The sequence below is a fragment of the Danio rerio genome, chromosome 2 (assembly GCF_049306965.1).
Source record: "Danio rerio strain Tuebingen ecotype United States chromosome 2, GRCz12tu, whole genome shotgun sequence".
Taxonomy (NCBI): domain Eukaryota; kingdom Metazoa; phylum Chordata; class Actinopteri; order Cypriniformes; family Danionidae; genus Danio; species Danio rerio.
The window spans coordinates 4,576,971-4,597,891 of NC_133177.1; the positions used below are offsets into that span (position 1 = coordinate 4,576,971).

General features: G+C 40.4%; 1 protein-coding gene across 16 annotated transcripts in view; it reads left to right on the plus strand.

Annotated features, from left to right (window-relative positions):
• Nucleotides 1-4,429: 4,429 nt before the first annotated feature.
• Nucleotides 4,430-20,921, plus strand: part of cables1 (Cdk5 and Abl enzyme substrate 1) — a 55,881-nt gene continuing 39,389 nt past the window's right edge. For 15 of the 16 annotated variants that reach the window (XR_012384306.1, XR_012384311.1, XR_012384312.1 and 12 more), the window contains exon 1: nucleotides 4,430-5,102. Coding sequence is in view for 3 of the 16 variants with exons in the window: in XM_021478424.3 (XP_021334099.1) it covers nucleotides 4,588-5,102 (515 nt within the window). In the remaining 13 variants the exon portion in view is untranslated. 16 annotated transcript variants of the gene reach the window in all.

The window sequence follows — 20,921 nt, forward strand, 5'->3', positions numbered from 1 at the left end:
GAACATGGCATGGTTTTGGCCGTTTCCAGGCTGGTTTCCAGTCATTTTCAGCTGGTCTTAGCTGGTCAGGTTAGAAAATGACCAGCTAAAACCAACCAGCCTGGTTTAAGCTGGACATAGCTGGTTTTGGCTGGGCTCCCAGCCTGGCTAGGCTTGTTAAGCTGGTTTCAGCTGGTCGTCTCCCAGCCTGACCAGCTAAGACCAGGCTGGAAATGGCTGGAAACCAGCCGGGAAATTGCCAAAACCTCTCTAAAACCAGGCTGGTCGACCAGCTAAAACCAGCCACCCATCCTAGGCTGGTTTAAACTGGACTTTTCAGCAGGGATTTCATATACGCATATTAGATTTTCTACTGACAGTCCAAATTTAACCTTATGGTTTTCTTTTTTTTCAAGATCTTTAGGTCACACTTTATTTTAAATTTACACTATTAACAAACCATCCAGTGACTAAAGACTTTTAACTCAATAAACTACTTAGTTTATTAATTAGTAGTTGGGTTTTGGTATTGGGTCTGTGGATTTAGATCATACTTTATAAGTGCTAATAAACAGTTAATATCTTAATAATAGGCAGGTGATATTGAGTAAATTGTGTGAATTGTTGTGTTACCAAATTCACAATGTGCACATAAAAATGCTTGCTGTATGGAAACATCTGGAAATGTTTAAACCATGTGTGTTACAACTATCCCCATGTTAGTCAAGCCTCCCTTAAGATTATTTTGTTCACCTTTATTTCAACCGCTATATGAATAACATTTTTGCAGAGCGATATACCCACATAACATATAACCACAAGGCAGATGCATCTAACTAAAATAAACACTAGACGGCGCTGTTACGATAAAAATAACACAAAAAAGTCCATAATTAACTGAATCTACCCTGCTGAATCAGTATCAGCATACTGTGTGCTGCTGTATGTTTTCATCTTTGTTTTTGCTAGTCTGACCAGCACATAACCAGCATCAAAACATACTTTATACCAGTGTACCGGAGGCCAGCTAGAAAGTGCTGTGCAGGTAAACCTCACTCCTCTGACCAGGTGCTCAAGCGACAGACGCTAGAGGCCATGGTCTTTAGCTTACTTGTAAGAGCAACCGACTCTTAAAATATCCCATTTAACATTCATCCATTCTTTTATTCTCCTGTCATGTTCAATAACTAAATGATCCATAGGTCACTCTAATGAACAATCCAGCTTAAGGGATAGTTCCCTCAAAACGTTTGCTTCAGTACATCCAAGATGCAGGAGACTTTTTCCTTCATTAGAACAATGAAGATTTGTCGTGCAACACAAAGGCTGCAACCCACATAGCAAAGATCTGGCACACACAATCAACTTTTGCTTGGCCCACATGTTGCAGTGAATTACGGTACAGGATTGGACCAAGTCTGGCTTCCATACAAGGGGCCTAACATGGACCATATCTGGGTCAAGTTAATAACTCATAACTGGGCCTGAACTGGGCCAGATATGTTGGTGTGTCACAACTGCAATGAATTTGATAAACCCATGAAGCGTTGCGCTTTAGAATTCTATGGCGTGCTTTTTCTCGAAGCGACCTGATTGGTAGAATGTTTTCATTTTTTTAGAAATCATTTAAAAGTGGGTCAAGATAGGCCAAACTTACGTGGCCCACATATATATTTTGAACATCTGATACTACCCTAGTAGCAAAGAATTCTGGCCCAGATTTGGCAAAAAGCTGGCACAGCAGGCATTCATCCGGCACTGGCATACAGTATGTGGGCCAAACATGGCCCGGGTTTTGCAGAGGTGGCACCGTCTTTAAGGCGGCACACAAGATTTGGGCCAGATAAAAAACGTAGTATTTGGCCCAGATTTAAAAATGTGATAAGTGGGCCATTCGAGTTTGGCCAGTCTTGACCCACATTTAAAATACACTAAAATCATTTTTGAGTAAAGAAAAAAAATTCTACCAATCAGGTCACTTTGAGAAAAAGCGTGCCCATAGTGTGCCTAAAGCGCATCACTCCATGGGTTTATCAATTTCATTGCAATCGTGACACACCAACCTCTCTGGCCCAGCTCTGGCCCACACAATCAGGTTTTGCTTGGCCCACATGCCGCAGTGAATTACGGTACATGACTGGACCAAATCTGGCTTCCAGACAAGAGCCAAACACAGACCATATCTGGGCCAAGTCTCAGCCAAGTTAATAACTCATAACTGGGCCTGAACTGGGCCAGATAGGTTGGTGTGTCACGATTGCAATGAAATTGATAAACCCATGGAGTGATGCGCTTTAGGCACACTATGGGCACGCTTTTTCTCAAAGTGACCTGATTGGTAGAATTTTTTTTCTTTACTCAAAAATGATTTTAGTGTATTTTAAATGTGGGTCAAGACTGGCCAAACTCACATGGCCCACTTATCACATTTTTAAATCTGGGCCAAATACTACGTTTTACATCTGGCCCAAATCTTGTCTGCCGCCTTAAAAACGGTTCCACCTCTGCCAAACCCGGGCCATGATTGGCCCACATGCTGTATGCCAGTGCCGGATGAATGCCTGCTGTGCCAGCTTTTTGCCAAATCTGGGCCAGAATTCTTTGCTGCTAGGGTATATTATACTACAAATATTACATTTGATATCTGGCCCATGTCCACCTTAAGGACGGCGCCACCTCTGCCAAACCTATGTTTGGCCCACATGCTGTATGCCAGTGCAGGACTACACTATATATATACAGTTGACGTCAGAATAATTAGCCCCCTGAATTATTCACCCCTGTGCTTATTTTTTCCCCCAATTTCTTGTTAACGGAGAGAAGACTTCTTCAACAAATTTCTAAACATAATAGTTCCCAGATAGCAAAGAATTCTGGCCCATATTGGACATAAATCTGGCACAGCAGGCATTCATCCGGCACTGGCATACAGCATGTGGGCCAAACATGGCCCTGGTTTGGCAGAGGTGGCACCGTATTTAAGTTGGCACACAATACTTGGGCTAGATTTAAAATGTAGTATTTGGCCCAGATTTTAAAAATGGATATGTGGGCCATGTGAGTTTGGCCAGTCTTGATCCACCAACCTATCTGACACCAACCTATTTGGCCCAGTTATGAGTAATTAACTTGGCTGAGACTTGGCCCAGATATGGTACATGTTTGGCCCTTGTCTGGAAGCCAGATTTGGTCCAGTCGTATCGTAATTCACTGCGGCATGTGGGCCATGCTAAACCTGATTGTGTGGGCCAGAGCTGGGCCAGAGAAATTTTGCTATGTGGGCACTGCAGTGACGGCAAACTACATGTGGGCCAGTTGTGGATGGTAGGTATGTGGCCCAGATCAGTGTAGCGATTGTTCACATTGTTTAGATAACGTTAGAACTACGCTAGACTATGGCTCAGTTTTTGGGGTTTCTGGTTAAAGTATAAACTCATAGCTGAGAATCGGTATCAATTATAAACCTGTTACAATTGATACTGATTAAAAAAAATTATAAAATGTTGACTTGTCTTTAATCCAGTTATGGGCCACTTCATGATTGACATTCTTTGCGGTACTTGGGCAGAGGGAAAAGTTATTGTATGGCCCGGGCCATGCTCGGCTCACATACTGTATGCCATTGCCGGATGAATGCCAGCTTTATGCCAAATCTGGGCCAGAATTCTTTGCTACCTGGGGAGCTAATAGGAGACATATATTGTATTTACATGAGTATAAAGAAGCAATACAGTACATATATGCACTTCAATTTTGCCTATATGTGGCATATATACACACATGCATATATCCTCATATAAGCTCTATCCATGTGGACACTCTTACCTTTACTAAAAAAACGCCCAGTTAAGTGTTTAAAAACATCAAACTCACAATTAAAATTATTTTAAAATATTTAAAAAATATTATATTGAAATATATACTTTATTATTTTAAAGTATTATGTCTGTAAAATTCTAATTTCCAGCAATAAATAACACCAAGCAAAATACATGAAAAAGGTTGCAAGACTTGCCATTTACTTTTTACTTTAATAGTGCAAATGTAGGGTGAAATGTTATTGAGCACACAGTCAGGACGGTATGAATGGGAATACCTCGTACAGTTCGTACCCAAAATGTTTACTTTTATGTATTTCTTTAATGTCCTGTGCAAGTAGCCCGAAAGGGTGGAACCAAAAACGAAGGCAGCAAGAAAAACACACAGGCCGTGCTTTAAAATTCATGTCGCCTCCTGACTTACACAACATTTTTATCAATCGAGAGCGTGTTCAGAATGGATTTAGCTAAACAACTCGCACTAAAAATGCTGTCTAGAACGCTGCAAGTGCTGTCTACATAGGGGACTCGCTGTGCTTTTGAACAGCGCCTCGTTTTCGTGAATCCCCATTGGTCAAAGCGTAGCTCCTGCTGCCACAATACTGCACACACGTGACCCTGCTTTTCTGTACACACACACACACACACACACTGTAAAAAAACGCAGCAGCCACTTAAAAGCCAATGCTATGGCGCTTTGACCAGCGATTTCCCACCACGCATGCAAACAATCGCCATGAACACTTTTAGTCTCCGCTGACTTTCCCCACCGCGCGTTTTCCCGGGCGTAATGGCGAGCGCGCTGCAGATGAAGCCCTCCAGTCTGGAGCACACACGGAAGCGCGTGATTGATCCACGACGGAGACAAGCTGCTCTCTCATTCCTCAGCAACATCTCTCTGGATGGACGACCTGTGCAGGATGACGGGGACATCCAGGCGGAGGAGGAGGAGGACGCCTCGAGGACTAGAGAGAGCCTGGTTTGTGCGGTGGGCCAGCAGGCATTGGCCGCGGCAGCGAACCAGGCTCTAAGTACTGCCCGCGCCGCTGGATTCATGGCCGGGACGGTGGCTACCAGCGCGGCCGCGGCGGCTCCTCCTCCTCCGGATCCGGACGGGGATGCTCAGCTGCTCCAGTCCGCCTTCAGCTCCCCGTTTTCAGCGGTGCCGCCGGCTACCAGAGGGAGACTCCAAACCTACACTCAGGGAATCCTGCCGGTGTCATACGCCCGGCAGTCCAGCCAGAACTACTGCTGTCTAGAGGGAGGGCAGATCGCCAACTCAGCCCTGGAGCTCCAAAGATCCAGGTAACCCTCTGAAGATTATTAGCATTCAACATTACTGGAATAGTAATCTTCTTGAGTGCTTCCAAAACTTGCTTTCTTCTGTTAAACACAAGAGAAAATATTGTGAAGGAAGATGAAAACCTGTAACCATTGACTTCCATATTAGAAAAAATACCCATAAGCTATAGAAGTCAACAGTTACAGGTTTTTATCTTCCTTCAGCATATCTTAAATCTATTCAGGTAATCCTGTACATATTATTGTCATTCAACATTATTGTGATAGTTTCCCAGTGTTGGGTTGCTGCTGGAAGGGCATCCGCTGTGTATAACATATGCTGGATAAGTTGGCGGTTCATTCCACTGTGGCGACTCGTAATTAATAAAGAGACTAAGTGGAAAAGAAAATGAATACTGTGATAGTTCATCTTAAAACGACAATTGACTCTCCCTCAATGGTTCCAAAACGTACTTCTGTTGAGCACAAAAGATGAAAACCTGTAACCATTGACTTCCATATTAGAAAAAACCCAAATGCTATGTTAACGTTTACAGGTTTTCATCTTTCTTAAAATTACAATTTTCTCTCCCTCAAATGGTTGCAAAACTTACTTGCTTCTGTTGAACACAAAAGAAAATATTCTGAAGGAAGATAAAAACCTGTAACCATTGACTTCCATATTAGAAAAGCCCAAATGCTATGCAATACTACAGGTAAATTTTTTTTAATCTTTCTTCAAAATATCTTCCAGGTAACCCTGTGCAGATTATTATCAACATTGCTGTGTTCATCCAAAAATGAATATTTACTCTCTCTCAAGTGGTTCCAAAACTTACTTCTGTTGAACACAAAGATGAAAACCTGTAACCATTGACTTCCATATTAGAAAAAACCCAAATGCTATGTTAACGTTTACAGGTTTTCATCTTTCTTAAAATTAAAATTTTCTCTCCCTCAAACGGTTCCAAAACTTACTTTCTTCTGTTAAACACAAGAGAAAATATTTTGAAGGAAGATGAAAACCTGTAACCATTGACTTCCATATTAGAAAAACCCAAATGCTATAGAAGTCAACGGTTACAGGTTTTCATCTTCCTTCAGCATATCTTCTTCAATCTATTCAGGTAATCCTGTGCATATTATTGTCATTCAACATTATTGTGATAGTTTCCCAGTGTTGGGTTGCTGCTGGAAGGGCATCCGCTGTGTATAACATATGCTGGATAAGTTGGCGGTTCATTCCACTGTGGCGACCTGTAATTAATAAAGGGACTAAGTGGAAAAGAAAATGAATACTGTGATAGTTCATCTTAAAACGACAATTGACTCTCCCTCAAGTGGTTCCAAAACGTACTTCTGTTGAGCACAAAAGATGAAAACCTGTAACCATTGACTTCCATATTAGAAAAAACCCAAATGCTATGTTAACGTTTACAGGTTTTCATCTTTCTTAAAATTACAATTTTCTCTCCCTCAAATGGTTGCAAAACTTACTTGCTTCTGTTGAACACAAAAGAAAATATTCTGAAGAAAGATAAAAACCTGTAACCATTGACTTCCATATTAGAAAAACCCAAATGCTATGCAATACAACAGGTACATTTTTTTTTATCTTTCTTCAAAATATCTTCCAGGTAACCCTGTGCAGATTATTATCAACATTGCTGTGTTCATCCAAAAATGAATATTTACTCTCTCTCAAGTGGTTCCAAAACTTACTTCTGTTAAACACAAAGATGAAAACCTGTAACCATTGACTTCCATATAAAAAAACCCCCCCAAATGCTATGTTAACGTTTACAGGTTTTCATTTTTCTTAAAATTAAAATTTTCTCTCCCTCAAACGGTTCCAAAACTTACTTTCTTCTGTTAAACACAAGAGAAAATATTTTGAAGGAAGATGAAAACCTGTAACCATTGACTTCCATATTAGAAAAACCCATATGCTATAGAAGTCAACGGTTACAGGTTTTCATCTTCCTTCAGCATATCTTCTTCAATCTATTCAGGTAATCCTGTGCATATTATTGTCATTCAACATTATTGTGATAGTTTCCCAGTGTTGGGTTGCTGCTGGAAGGGCATCCGCTGTGTATAACATATGCTGGATAAGTTGGCGGTTCATTCCACTGTGGCGACCCGTAATTAATAAAGGGACTAAGTGGAAAAGAAAATGAATACTGTGATAGTTCATCTTAAAACGACAATTGACTCTCCCTCAAGTGGTTCCAAAACTTCTGTTCAACACAAAAGATAAAAACCTGTAACCGTTGACTTCCACATTAGAAAAAAAAATGGAAGTCAAGGCTTACAGGTTTTTATCTTTCTTCAAAATATCTTCTATATCTCCAGGTAACCCTGTGCAGATTATTATATCTTTCAACATTGCTGGGATAGTTCATCCAAAAACTACTATTTACTCTCCTTCAAGTGGTTCCAAAACTTTCTTCTGTTGAACACAAAAGATGATAACCTGTAACCATTGACTTCCATTTTAGAAAAAAACCCAGATGCCATGGAAGTCAACGGTTACAGGTTTTCATGTTCCTTCAGCATATCTTCTTCAATCTATCCAGGTAACCCTGTGCATATTATTATCATACAACATTATTGTGATAGTTTCCCAGTATTGGGTTGCTGCTGGAAGGGCATCCCCTGCGTAAAACTCATGCTGGATAAGTTGGCGGTTCATTCCGCTGTGGCGACCCCTGATTAATAAAGGGACTAGGCTGAAAAGAAAATTAATGAATGATTACTGTGATAGGTCATCTTAAAATTACAGTTTACTCTCCCGTGAGTGGTTCCAAAGCTTGCTTCTGTTGAACACAAGGGGAGATATTTTGAAGGGAGATGAAAACCTGTAACCATTGACTTCCATATAAAAAAAAACAACAACAAATGCTATGGAAGTAAATAGTTACAGATTTTCATCTTTCTTCAAAATATCGTCTATTATTATCATTAAACATTACTGTGATAGTTCATCCAAAAATTACTATTTACTCTCCCTCAAGTGGTTCCAAAACATACATCTGTTGAACACAAGAGATGAAAACCTGTAACCATTTCCATGACAAGACTTTTGTCAGGTTAGTGAAGGCACTCTGTTCCACATAACTTGCATTAAAACAACTGACAGTTTCAAACAATAATAGTTATTATATACTGTGGGATACAGGTATATTCCTAGAGGAATACACATTATGTAGAATCTGGATTATCGAGGCTTCAATTAAAATAGGAGATTAGCTGCCATTGAACTAACGGCCCCATTAAACACATTAAACTAAATCATTCAACCTCTCGGCAGAACATCATTCATTAATATCCTGAGTGACCTGCATTCTGTTGATACTGCTGATGACAGTTTGCATGGCTGAATTCCTCACTTCAGTGCAGTGTGTGCATGTTGCTCATTTGCAGTGGAATCTAAACATTTTAACAAACATTTAAAGGGATAGTTACTTTAACTTTTATGCGGTAACGGACAAAACTGCTTGCAAGCTCTCAAATATAAGCTGCTTGTGCACAAAACTTCTCTCACGCACTCAAAACAATGCTCTCGCTGCGTCAGATGATGCGGACTCACAATTTGTGCAGTGTTTCCTCTTCCTTTCATGCTTTTGCTCTCCAGAGATCCTCCTGTTGGACTTCCGGTTATGCCGGCGCGTTTTTCTCCTGCTTAATTGCTTTTTAATAAATCCTGCATAATATTCCAGAGAGAGGTCATATAAAGAGACAAAATTGTAAGCATAAGAGTAAATCGCTTCAAACATGCCAAAAAAAAGAGGCTAAGGAGAAGAAAACGATGGAGAGCTGCGAGGAGGTTGGCTAGGAGCTAGCTGAAGGCGAGCCATGCTCACCGGTGCAGTCACACACTGACGTGTCCACGGACGTTGAACAAGTCATGAACATGGAAAGTCCATCAACAAAGGACCTCATGATTGGAAAAACGAAACTTTAACACAAAAATTGACGGTGTACTGACGGAAATAAGAGTTGTCCAAACGGACGTGAAAGACTGTAGTGGGCGTATCTTGGAGGCCGAAAAGCGAATATCTACGGCAGAACACGAGATACAAACCCTTAGGCCGTACTCACACTAGGTACAGTTGCTTCGAACCGGGCCAAAGCACGCTTGTCCCCCCTCCCGTCTCCCCCGACGGCCCGCACTCACACCACAAACAGGCCTCGGCACGCTTACGTCATCGCTGCTGGGCTGTTCAGTGAGAAGCGCTCTCTCACTCAGCAGCACAATGGAGATTTCTCTAGTTATATCGTTTCAGTCGTTTGATATGCCGTCAAATATTTCGGCAAACAGTCCTTAGGGTTGCAGTGACACGCAGTCAGATATTTCGCCGGACAGATCCGCCACTTTTGGCGCTCATAAACAGTCATAAAGCTCTCGTGCGGCAGGAATGAGGAGGTCTGCTGAAGCCACGCAACTGTTGTGCTGTGAGGAGTTCTCGTCTTTAATAAACTACGGCAGTTTGCGTTCACTGAACAGTAAGATTGATTAATAAACCAATATGAAACAACCCCTTAAAAGTCACGTCTCGCTTTCAGTTTTGGGCTTTGGCGCGTTCTGCACTCACACACAAGTGTACCGTGCCAAAGCCCAAGTGAACCGGGCTCAGTCCCACCTCTTCCAACCGGGCCAGGGCCGGCCAAGTGAACCGTGCTTGAGCCCGATTCAGCGCACTCACACTTCTCAAACGATCCGGGAAACGGGCCTGGGCATGGTACGGATGGCATAGTGTGAGTAGGCCCTTAAAGAGATCCTCCTATTAAATTGGCTTTCCCAAGAATGTCGGTATGGTATTGCTACACTATTTACATTTACATTTAGTCATTTAGCAGACGCTTTTATCCAAAGCGGCTCACAAATGACGACAAGGAAGCAATTTACACAACTATAAGAGCAACAATGAATAAGTGCTGTAGGCAAGTTTCAGGTGTGTCAGGACAGTGTCAGAAGCAAAACATTAGTAATTTTATTTTATTTTTTTGTAGATAGTGGAGGAGTTAGAGAGGGAATTGCATATTAGTAATGCCTAGTTCAGACTACAATTGGACTACATTCGCAGAAAACTGTTTGACCCGGCTGGAGTTAAAGCTAATAATATTGTAAATAATGTTCAGTTTCTTACACGGACCAATAGTTTTGCTTTACAAGAGCTCAGTGTGTCAATAGGAGCCATGATTATTTAATTGGACACATTTGTGAGTGTTTATTTTGAATCTAAAGAGACCTGTCATCATTCACCGCGGTTATATGATTCACCAAGCACTACAGATTCAGCTTTTTCAATGATCTATTGAAGAAATAAAGGTTAACTTGGATGACCTGTGGCTGAGTAAATGAACAGGAAAGTTTCATTTTTTAGCTGAACTATCTCTTTAAGTCCCAGCTTTGAAATGTAATTGTGCCCTTTGTATGCTATGGAATGATTCATTGACACCCCCAAAACAAAATAAACACCAAATTTAACAAGCTACTACGATATCTGTATGTAGTCATTGTGGTATGTCTCTAATCGTGAACTCTTTTTGACCCTGTTCGGAAGTATCAAGAAAGTTAAAACCTCTTGAAGAAACATTTATTTTAAAAACATGTGTCCTCAAGAGATACCGCCTGCTGTGTGTGCCGGGATCGTATATTTAGCGCGGTCATAGTGACAACTGTGTCTAATCGGAGACGAGCAGGTGGCAACACCGAGACGTCTGCCAGAACACATTACTTTCAGTTTTAACCAACATTACCACAACATTTGTTCAATCTCAGCCAAACAGCCACGCGGAGAGCGTCTATTTCTCTAACTGTTTGCTCAGGAGGCATGCAGAACACCTACATTCATGAACGCCCACTTCCAGTCCCTGACGACACGGAGCGTCAGCGTCAACGCTTCCCATTCACTTTGAATGGGTAATTTTAAAAAAATGCAAAATGCGCTGGTGCTGGGATTTAGATGATTTCAAGCAAATCCATTTGCTGAACATGTACTACGTGCCTAAAGCGTTCACATAATGTCATTATCTTATTTTTGGCGGAAGTGGCACTTAGCAGCTTTCGCATCTGAAATCTTCATGTCTTAATAACTGTAAACCTCATTCACTTATTATAAGGTACCACTCTAAAACTGTTACAATACTAATGCATTTTACAAAATGTTATGACAAAAATACTGTTATACTATATATTTTGGATAAAAAAATGTAAAAACCGTAAACTCACATTCACAATATTTCCTGCGCAACACTTCAGATTTGATTGAATTTATATCAAATGTGTGTTTAGTGTTTACAAGGGGTGTAACGATATACGATGTGTATCACGATATAATGTTCACGATTCGATATGTATCACGATATTTTGAACAAAAATTGAAAATTAAACTGAAATGCAAATTTTACCAAGTAAACTATTTTTTATGTATTTCTTTTGTTTCAACTTGTTAAACTGAACCTTCTTTTAGAAAATAAATTAAACAGGCCTGTCTCTGAAAAATAAAACAATTAAAAAACTTCTTAAAAATATTATTGAAATGACAGAGACAAAATTAAGGAACAATTTAAGTAAAGGTGCAAAAAAAAATAAGCTTTCTATTCAATTGAATTTAACAGTAAGAGCTTAAGGCTTTGCTTGGTCACTTGCGTTTTTTGTGTGTGCAAAAAAAAATCCACATTTCCAGGTATTTAATTCATATTTAATTAAATTCATTTAGAGATATCTCTAATTACAATTGTGACTAGTCAAAACTCATTTAGAGATATCTGCAAATATTTTTCAATGGAAGTCAATGGAGGAATATGACTAGTCATAATATATTTGCAGATATCTCCAATTTGATTTCGTACTAGTACAATTGTAATTGCAGATATCTCTAATTGTCATTCTGACTAGTCGAATTATAATTATGACTAGTCAAAATATAATTAGAGATATCTCTAAATATATTTATGGATAGTCAGAACAAAGGTTTAAATGCTAAAACGGCTTGCCATACACGCGAGTCTATCAAAGTCCACCCTCTGTAGTAACAGCTCACGTCATGTGTGATTTTGCGGCGAGAACATTATATGAAGACAGAATGATATTTTAGGGTGAATTGTACCTTATAATTACAGTATGTGACTCTTTTAACACCATTATGAGGTATCCCTGTCGCTGTGCAAAGTATGTAAATCACTGTGAAGACTTTAAAACTTAGGATGTTTGACCCAGTATGCGTGTCAAAAAGCGGACGAGTCTAAAGCAATGACTGGACAACCGAAATGTTGCCAGACGTCTGATTTTGAGAGGATGGGCCATCCTCTATTTCAACTCCACTCATCTTGGTCTGCTAACATTACTGCTGCTGCAATCTGAACTCACGTGCGACAGCAGGTGGAACGTAGCTCACGTGCAAACAGCTCAACTAATAAGAGAAAACGGATGTCATATCGTAATCAAATCGTCATAACGCCACGATGCATATTGTGACATTTTTGCATCGCAATAAATCGTACAACGATAAATCGTTACACCCCTAGTGTTTACTGACATTGTACACTTCCCATATGTTAGCTTTCTATTAACCCCCCACTGCATAGCTGTCCCTTTATATTAAGCTCAGATTGGAGAAGGTATTTTAACATTGCATGCTTGAGCTTAAAACAGTGTGGGACTTGTTCTAATTGGGCAGCTGCTGGAAACGAGCGCAGGCTCCAGGCAGTATGCCAATCTCTGCCCTCACTCCCTTCCTCCAGTCCCTTCCCTCTGACCTGCACTTCCCGTCCCACCGCTACTCTCCAGCGGGAAGAGCAGACCTTCAGATGCACTGCCAGGATCAGCCTCTGAGGAGAGTCTGTGCAGATTATACACTAGCTGACAAAAGTCTTGTCGCCTATCCGAGTTTTTAGAAACAGCAAATAATAAGTTGACTTCTAGTTGATCATTTGGCATCAGAAAAAAACTAAATATACCATAGGAATGGTATTACAGAAAACTTTTTTTGGTGGTTTTAAAACCTTGACGTTTGCAATCCATGGTAACCCTAAAACCAGTTACCATCCCATGCCTAGCAGAGCAGTGGCGTCTCTCATATGTTTGCACATGCCCCATAGAAGCAACACACACCCTGTACGATCCTGTTCTCCAGCTATAGCAGAGCTCTGCCTTCATGGGCCGGCGCAGACAAAAGCATTAATGCTGCCCTGTCAGATCTCACTGTGTGAAGAGTGTGCTGTTACGTAACTCTTCAGCTCTAATAGCTGGCTATACGTCTGCGCGCAAATAGCCTGTATCTTTCTGGTGCCAAATTAATCTTGCCTCACAATTAGAAAAGTCCTCCAAGACGACTAAACTGAGCTCAAAAAAATTGCATGGGCTTACCAGTAATTTATGATATAATGACTTAATCGGAGTTACTGTGAAATCAAGTCAGAGCAAGTCCTTTTCTGCCTCAAATGCACTGTTTGCCGAATTAAAGAGAAAACTAAACTAGAAGCAGTGTCATACGCTTGTATAAAATAGTTGTCCCCATTATGGAAATGCAGTTTGCCTTTGGGAACTTGGACCTAATTTCCTTTTATTTTTTTAATCCCAGCAAGTTTAACAGTGTTACGAACACTAAGTTTGGCCATCTACGACAACAGCATGTAAATACGTAATAATATTAATAGTAATAATAATAATAACAACAATTCCTTACATTTTATATAGCGCTTTTCTGAACACTCAAAGCCCTTTATACATTTTTGGTGGAATCTCCTCATCCATCTCCAGGTTGGAGAAAAAGTCCTTACCCCAGGTGAAGGAGTTCAAGTAATTTTGGGTTTTGTTCACGAGTGTGGGAAGGATGGATGTGAGGTTGACAGGCGGATTGGTGCAGCGGCAGCAGTGATGCGGTCGATGTATCAGTCCATTGTGGTAAAGGAGCTAAGCCGAAAGGCAAAGCTCTCAATTTACCGGTCAATCTAGGTTCCTACTCTCACCTATAATGGTCATGAGCTTTGGGTCATAACCGAAAGGACAAGATCTCAAATACAAGCAGCCGAAATGAGTTTCCTTCGCAGTGTGGCAGGGTGCACCCTATGGATCGTGCCCTGTCTCTCGGGTGGAGCTCGGAGTAGAGCCAATGCTCCTCCACATTGAGAGAAGTCAGCTGAGGTGGCTGAGGTGGAACGGATCCCTCCTGGACACCTACCTATAGAGGTATTCCAGGCATGTCCCAACGGGAGGAGGCCTCGTGGGAAGACCCAGGACACGCTTGAGGGACTATGGGCCCTATCATACACCTGGCGCAGTGTGGTGCAAGGCGTGGCGCAGTAGTCTTTTGGTAGTTTCAGCTTGGCGCAAGAGTCGTTTTGAGGCGTTGCGCTACGCTCATTTGTGCGCCCAAAGGCGTTCTGGTCTAAAAAGGAAGGGGTTCTGAGGCGGACCGCTGGCGCGTTGCTATTTTGAGAAACTATAATAGATTTTTCATTAGACCAAAACTAACCCGGTCTAAACTCCAACGCAGAGTTGCGCCTCGCTTACACACTGCTTAATACGCATAAGAGAGCAATAGGCAAATATCTTTACATATGAAAACATTTAAATATTAAGGATATATATAGGATATAATAAGAATAGATATAGAATATAAATATAAAGGATTAATATATTACAAAACATGTTATTTTCTAGCCTACATAAATATGAAAAACCACGGCTTTTATGTCTTCTTCATCTTGGGAGGCTTTTTCAGTTCATTCATAACAATTTTCTTTTGTATAATGTTATTATTATAATTGGTCGTAGTGTATGAGTGTGTATGGATGTTTCCCAATACTGGCTTGCAGCTAGAAGGGCATCCGCTGTGTAAAACATATCCTGGATAAGTTGGCGGTTTATTCCTCTGTGGCAACCCCTGATGAATAAAGGGACTGATGGAAAATGAATGAATGAGGAACCTTCTAAACCTTTTACGTAAAAAAAAAAAAAAAATTATATTTATATATACATTTATATGTGTAGGACTAGTCTTTTACAAATCTGAACATTTTGTTAAAGCACATGAATGGGACTGAGAAAGAGGACAAAAGGTAATTTGATTATAGTTTATATGATCTACTTGGTCTTAGATCTCCTTTGTTTTTCTTTCCCTCATGTCATTGTATTTTTCTAAGCATCACATCTGATTTATTCTTAACAAAACACTGAGTTTTCTTTTAGACTCGCTACTGGATCTCCTCCATAACCATTGAAACGAGATGTGTTTTGGATGGACCAGTCCTTTTCTTTTCTTTTGTGTTGTGTGGTTAGCTGGCATTACTGGGAGATTACGCTGACATTTTTTCCCAGTGAAATAAATGGAGTCAGGAGAAGGTTTTAAAACCAAACTTTAAAACCAGTGTCGGATGTGGTGGAAATTGCAACCAGGCAAAAGCTTGCCAAGACATGATTTAAAAAAAGGAAAAGGAAGAAAAGCAGGGTTTGCAGTTGCTTGCTGCCCTGTTTCTCTACTGCGAGTTTACAGGAACAAAATGAGTTGAAGATTTACAATGAACAGTGTATTTTTTAAGGACAGGGGTGAGGGAAAGGCTGTTTCTTAATAATGCAAAGCAGATGTGGTGGAATAAAGGATGGCATCTTTAATAATCATCAATCATTAACCTCCTACGGCCCATTCACACGGAGCGTCAACGCTTTCCATTCACTTTGAATGGGTGACGTCAGGTGTTGCCGAACTGCATTGTGGATCCTTCGGCGCCGATTTAGAGGCGTTGCTCGCTGCAGAAGTTAGGACTTGCTCAACTTTTCAAGCGCTGACGGAAGCGTCAGCCAATCAGATCGCTGCATGCAAATACACCAGTTAGACAGTGGCCTATTGCTGACTGAATTTCGTTGGCTGACGCTGCTATGACGATCGCATCAGCCCCAACTTCAGACACGCCTTTAGTCAAGCGTTGACGCTGAAGCCCCGTGTGGAGCGTTAGGTTTATTCAATTGCTTGTTCAGGGTGCAATACAGTAGCTTGTGTTTTTACGTACACTCGATGATACTTGCATTTTCTGAGAACTTGGAGTAAAATTAAAACCACAGTGAACTAAACTAACCTTCAACTCTGAAAACTGCACTGGCACTGTTTTAATTTACTAGAACTTCAAACCTAACCGGCCACTTTATTAGGTACACCTGTCCAACTTCAATTCAAGTTATTTAAGAGCACTTTAAAACAACACAGTCGACCAAAGTGCCGACAACAGAGAGTAAAAAAAACTTTAAAATACAAATAAATAAACATAAAATGTCAACATCTCACACTGTGCTAAAAGCCAAATTGAACAAGTGGGTTTTAAGAAGAGATTTAATAACGGTAATGAAGGAAGAGGCTTGTCTAATATGCAACGACAGCTCATTCCACAATTTTGGTGCGGCCACAGCAAAAGCCTGATCCCCTCTGAGCTTTCAACTGGTCCTGGGCACACCCAGGAGGAGCTGGTCGGCTGACCTGAGCGAACGAGAAGGTTTGTTTGGACAGAGAAGCTCAGAGAGGTAAAGGGGTGCAGCACCATTTAGACACTTAAAAACAAATAATAGTAACTTAAAATGGATCCTGAAATGCACGGGCTGGCAGTGAAGAGAAGATAAAATCAGGGTGATGTGCTCGTATTTGTGTGTGCCAGTTAAAAGACGTGCAGCTGCATTCTGAACCAGTTGCAGTCGAGAAATAGAAGACTGGCTCACCCCAAAATAAAGAGCATTGCAGTAGTCCTTTATACATGAGTCCAGTGCATTTAGAGGAAGGTCATCTGTCCTTTTAGGGCAGGGGTGTCAAACTCAGTTCCTAGAGGGCCGCAGCCCTGCATAGTTTAGTTGCAACCCTGCTTCAACATAACTACCTGTAAGTTTCAAACAAGACTGAAGGACTCAATTTATTTGATCAGGTGTGTTTATTTAGGGTTGGAACTAAACTGTGCGAAGCTTCAGTCCTTCAGGAACTGAGTTTGACACCTGTGTTTTGGGGGAACATAAATTTGACAGTCATCAGCATAACAGTGAAAGGAGACACTATGTCTACTGAGAATTGATCCAACTTGAAGCAGATGTTGAGAGAACAATATCAACTGCTCGTTAATGCAAATTTCTAATCAGCCAATCACATGGCAGCAACTCAATGCATTTAGCCATGTAGATGTAGGTCAAGACGATCTGCTACTGTTTAAACCGAGCATCAGAATTGGGAAGAAAGGTGATTTACGGCACTTTCAAAGTGGCACGGTTGTTGGTGCCAGGCGGGCTGGTCTGAGTTTTTCAGAAACTGCTGATCTACTGGGATTTTCATGCACAACCATTTTATATTGAGTGGTCTGAAAAAGAGAAAATATCCAAAATACACATCAAACGCGCCATGTCATAAAGCGCAAATCATCTCAGACTGGTTTCTTGAACATGACAATGAGTTCAATGTACTCAAATGGCCTCCACAGTCACCAGATCCCCAATCCAATAGAGCACCTTTGGGATGTGGTGGATGTGGATCATGCATGTGCAGCCAACAAATCTGCAGCAACTGCGTGATGCTATCATGTCAGTAAGGACTGAGATCTCTGAGGAATATTTCCAGTACCTTGTTGAATATATGCCACAAAGGATTAAGGCAGTTATGAAGGCAAAATAGGGTCCAAAACGATTCTAATAAGGTGTACCTAATAAAGTGGCCGGTGAGTATATGCTAGGCTGCTTTGCCACAATCTACATTGTAAAATTGCAATAGGAATAAAGATAAATTGAATTGAATTAAAAGTCTTTGCTGTAACCTTCTACATTTAAAATGTTTTCTGGACGATGTTTTGACTGGGGTTATTTAGTTTGGTCTGGTCTTGACCATTGTTTTCGTAGCTTTCCCTTGGTGTAAAGCATAATCAGCTCCAACGCTTGTTTTTTATTCATGGCTATAAAACTCAAACTTTCCACGTCTTTTGATATTGAGATGCTCTTAAAGTCATTTGAAAGGGGGTCGTGAACTTGTGATGTTTTGTAAATTCCTCCCTGTGAAAACAAGATTAAATGCAGTGGCTTTGTGGTGTTTTAGTTACGAAAGATCTGGCTAAGGCCAGAACATATGCAAGCACACAAATGCTGACGCAAATCTTCTTAACACCAGATCTTTCATAAATCTAACCAAGTTTAGTTGTCAGAGGGGTTTATTTACCTTGACATTCACTGTTAACAATTTCCAGTAGAATCTACAGTAACTTATTGGCAGCAGTTCGCCAGCATCTTACTGTAAATCAGCAAGATTACTGCATTTACATTTACAGCACCATTTATCTTGCTATGTGCGTTTAAAGTATTGTATTTCTTTAAACACAGTTTACACATGGTCTTTAAAAGTCTTAATGTCTTAAATCTCAAAAGCTAAATTTCAGGCCTTAAAAAGATTTAAATCCTCTGAAATATTGTGTTGTAGGTCTTAAATCTTTTTTAACAGGTCTTAATTTTTATTTTTTCATGTATAGCTACCCAATCTGGCCATTAACACCCATACAATCACCAACAATCCATGACCTGACCTATATTTTTTATTATTAAATTAATATTGTTCTAGACTGAAGTAATTGACAGCTATGTTTCTTCTATTCTTGGTAAAGGTTATATGATTTGTGAACTGATATATTTGAAAATGAATTAAATAATACTATAATATAAACAAAATAATTTAATATTGTATTATTAAATGTATTCAATTTTAATCATTTTTTAAAAGCGCTAGTGAAAATTTTTTCTAACTGCCTGGGATATTTAGGAAAATCCTTTGCATTTTACTGTGTATAAGTCTAATGCTGCGTTCACACCAGACGTGGAACATGCGTCAAGCACAGGTGATTTATATGTTAAGTCAATGCAAACGCGCAAATAGGCATCCTAAGGCAGGATATGCGCGAATGGCACGGTGTGAATTGAGCGTTTTGCACGTTTGACGCGAATCGCTCAATTTCGAGAATCTGCACTACAGCAGACATTCGCGCCGCGTTAACAAATCAGGAGCTTGCTCTTGTGGGGGTGTGATTGTGACAAAAAGTTCATCAAACTGGGCTGGCCTCGGTCAGAAGCACCGCTGAAATCTTCCATCATCTAGGTTCAGTTTCTGGAGGATTTTTTGAGCTCACAGAGCTGGATGCACCTCTGAAAGGATTTAGTGGACACAGACACGGCCCTAAACGTATCGATGCTGTTTTTCAGCCTTCATAAAGCACATAAACAGCTATTTTCTTCATAAAATCCATGTTAGCCATTTAGCAACGAAGCTAGAGTCACCAGGCAGACTGAAGCCCTGCCCATCTTGCAAATCCGCGTCTGTTCTGAAGCGGGATTTGACGCACGAATGAAGTGAGTAACCTCAAATGTTCACTCTGCTATTAACGCGCGAATAGCGTGATTTATCCGCGCGTTCCACGTCTGGTGTGAACGCAGCATAAAATTTCAGTCATAACAGTTTTAAAAATGTCTTAAAGTCTTAAATTTAACTTGGTGAAAACTGCAGAAACCCTGGGTTATAGTAAAATACAGTAATTTTCACCAATGCAATTTAAAAATACAGTAACATACTGCATACCTGTCTTACAGTAAAATGCACTTCATATTACAGTTAAATACTGTGTAATTTACACAAATCGGTAGCACTGTTTGGTTCTGAAAATTGCAGTGTTTCTATATTTCTGTATTAAGTTTGAAATCACTGCACGTTCTTCTTTAGGACCCGTCTGCCAAATATATCATCAATGCAAAAAGCTTTTCCCAATAGTTCTGTTTCCATTCAATGATGTGAATTAAAATTATGCACAAAACTGGAATATCGCATAAAAGACGTGCAAATAAAGCAGCGTTTCAATACAATGAGTCCAAGAGAACAATATAGTCTCTTCCTGATTAACTGGTGCCAAATATCAACAGTACAATAGCTGAGAGAGCCTAATGCACTGCAATTTAAGAAAACACATGCAAATACACAAAACACCAGCAAATAAAAAAAAAAGATCTTCAGCAATTTGACAGCACACGTGTTGCAAATTGGTCACAACACTTGCAAATATCCACGTAGCACAACGGAAATGTTTCTAGGGGATCCAAAGCCATGACAGACCCTGCTGAGTTTAGTTTTTAAGATGTGTAAAGTGGCCGCATGGAGACACTGCAGCACTGCTGAAAATTGTGGGTGATTAAATAAGAAGTTGCAGCTAAATTGTTATCGGTGCCAAACAGCATTTCCCGTTGTTTACATCTTTGTTTATGTCCTCGCTAAAACATATCGTCAACGCTAGAAACTATCATGTAACAGATCAATTTTAACAAACAAACATACTTACAGGTTGCGGTTGGAAATGTTTCTCCTTTGAGGAGGTTTTAGCCGAATCCAGCACTTAACTGGGAGAGATTCTGAAAGCTGTCTTTTGTCGAATGCTAGATCTATATCTTTTTTTTAATAATTCTCTGGAACATAATTAAAATTTGGAGACGCGGTGGCACAGTAGGTAGTGCTGTCACCTTACAGCAAGAAGGTCTCTGGTTCGAGCCTCGGCTGGTTTAGTTGGCGTTTCTGTGTGGAGTTTGCATGTTCTCCCCATGTTCACATGGGTTTCCTCTTGGTACTCCCACACAGTCCAAAGACATGCGGTACAGGTGAATTGGGTTGGCTAAATTGTCCGTAGTGTTTGAGTGTGAATGAGTGTGTATGGATGTTTCCTAGAGATGGGTTGCAGCTGGAAGGGCATCCTCTGCGTATAAGATATGCTGGATAAGTTGGTGGTTCATTCCGCTATGGCCTCGGTTTAATAAAGGGACTAAGCCGAAAAGAAAATGAATGAATGAAT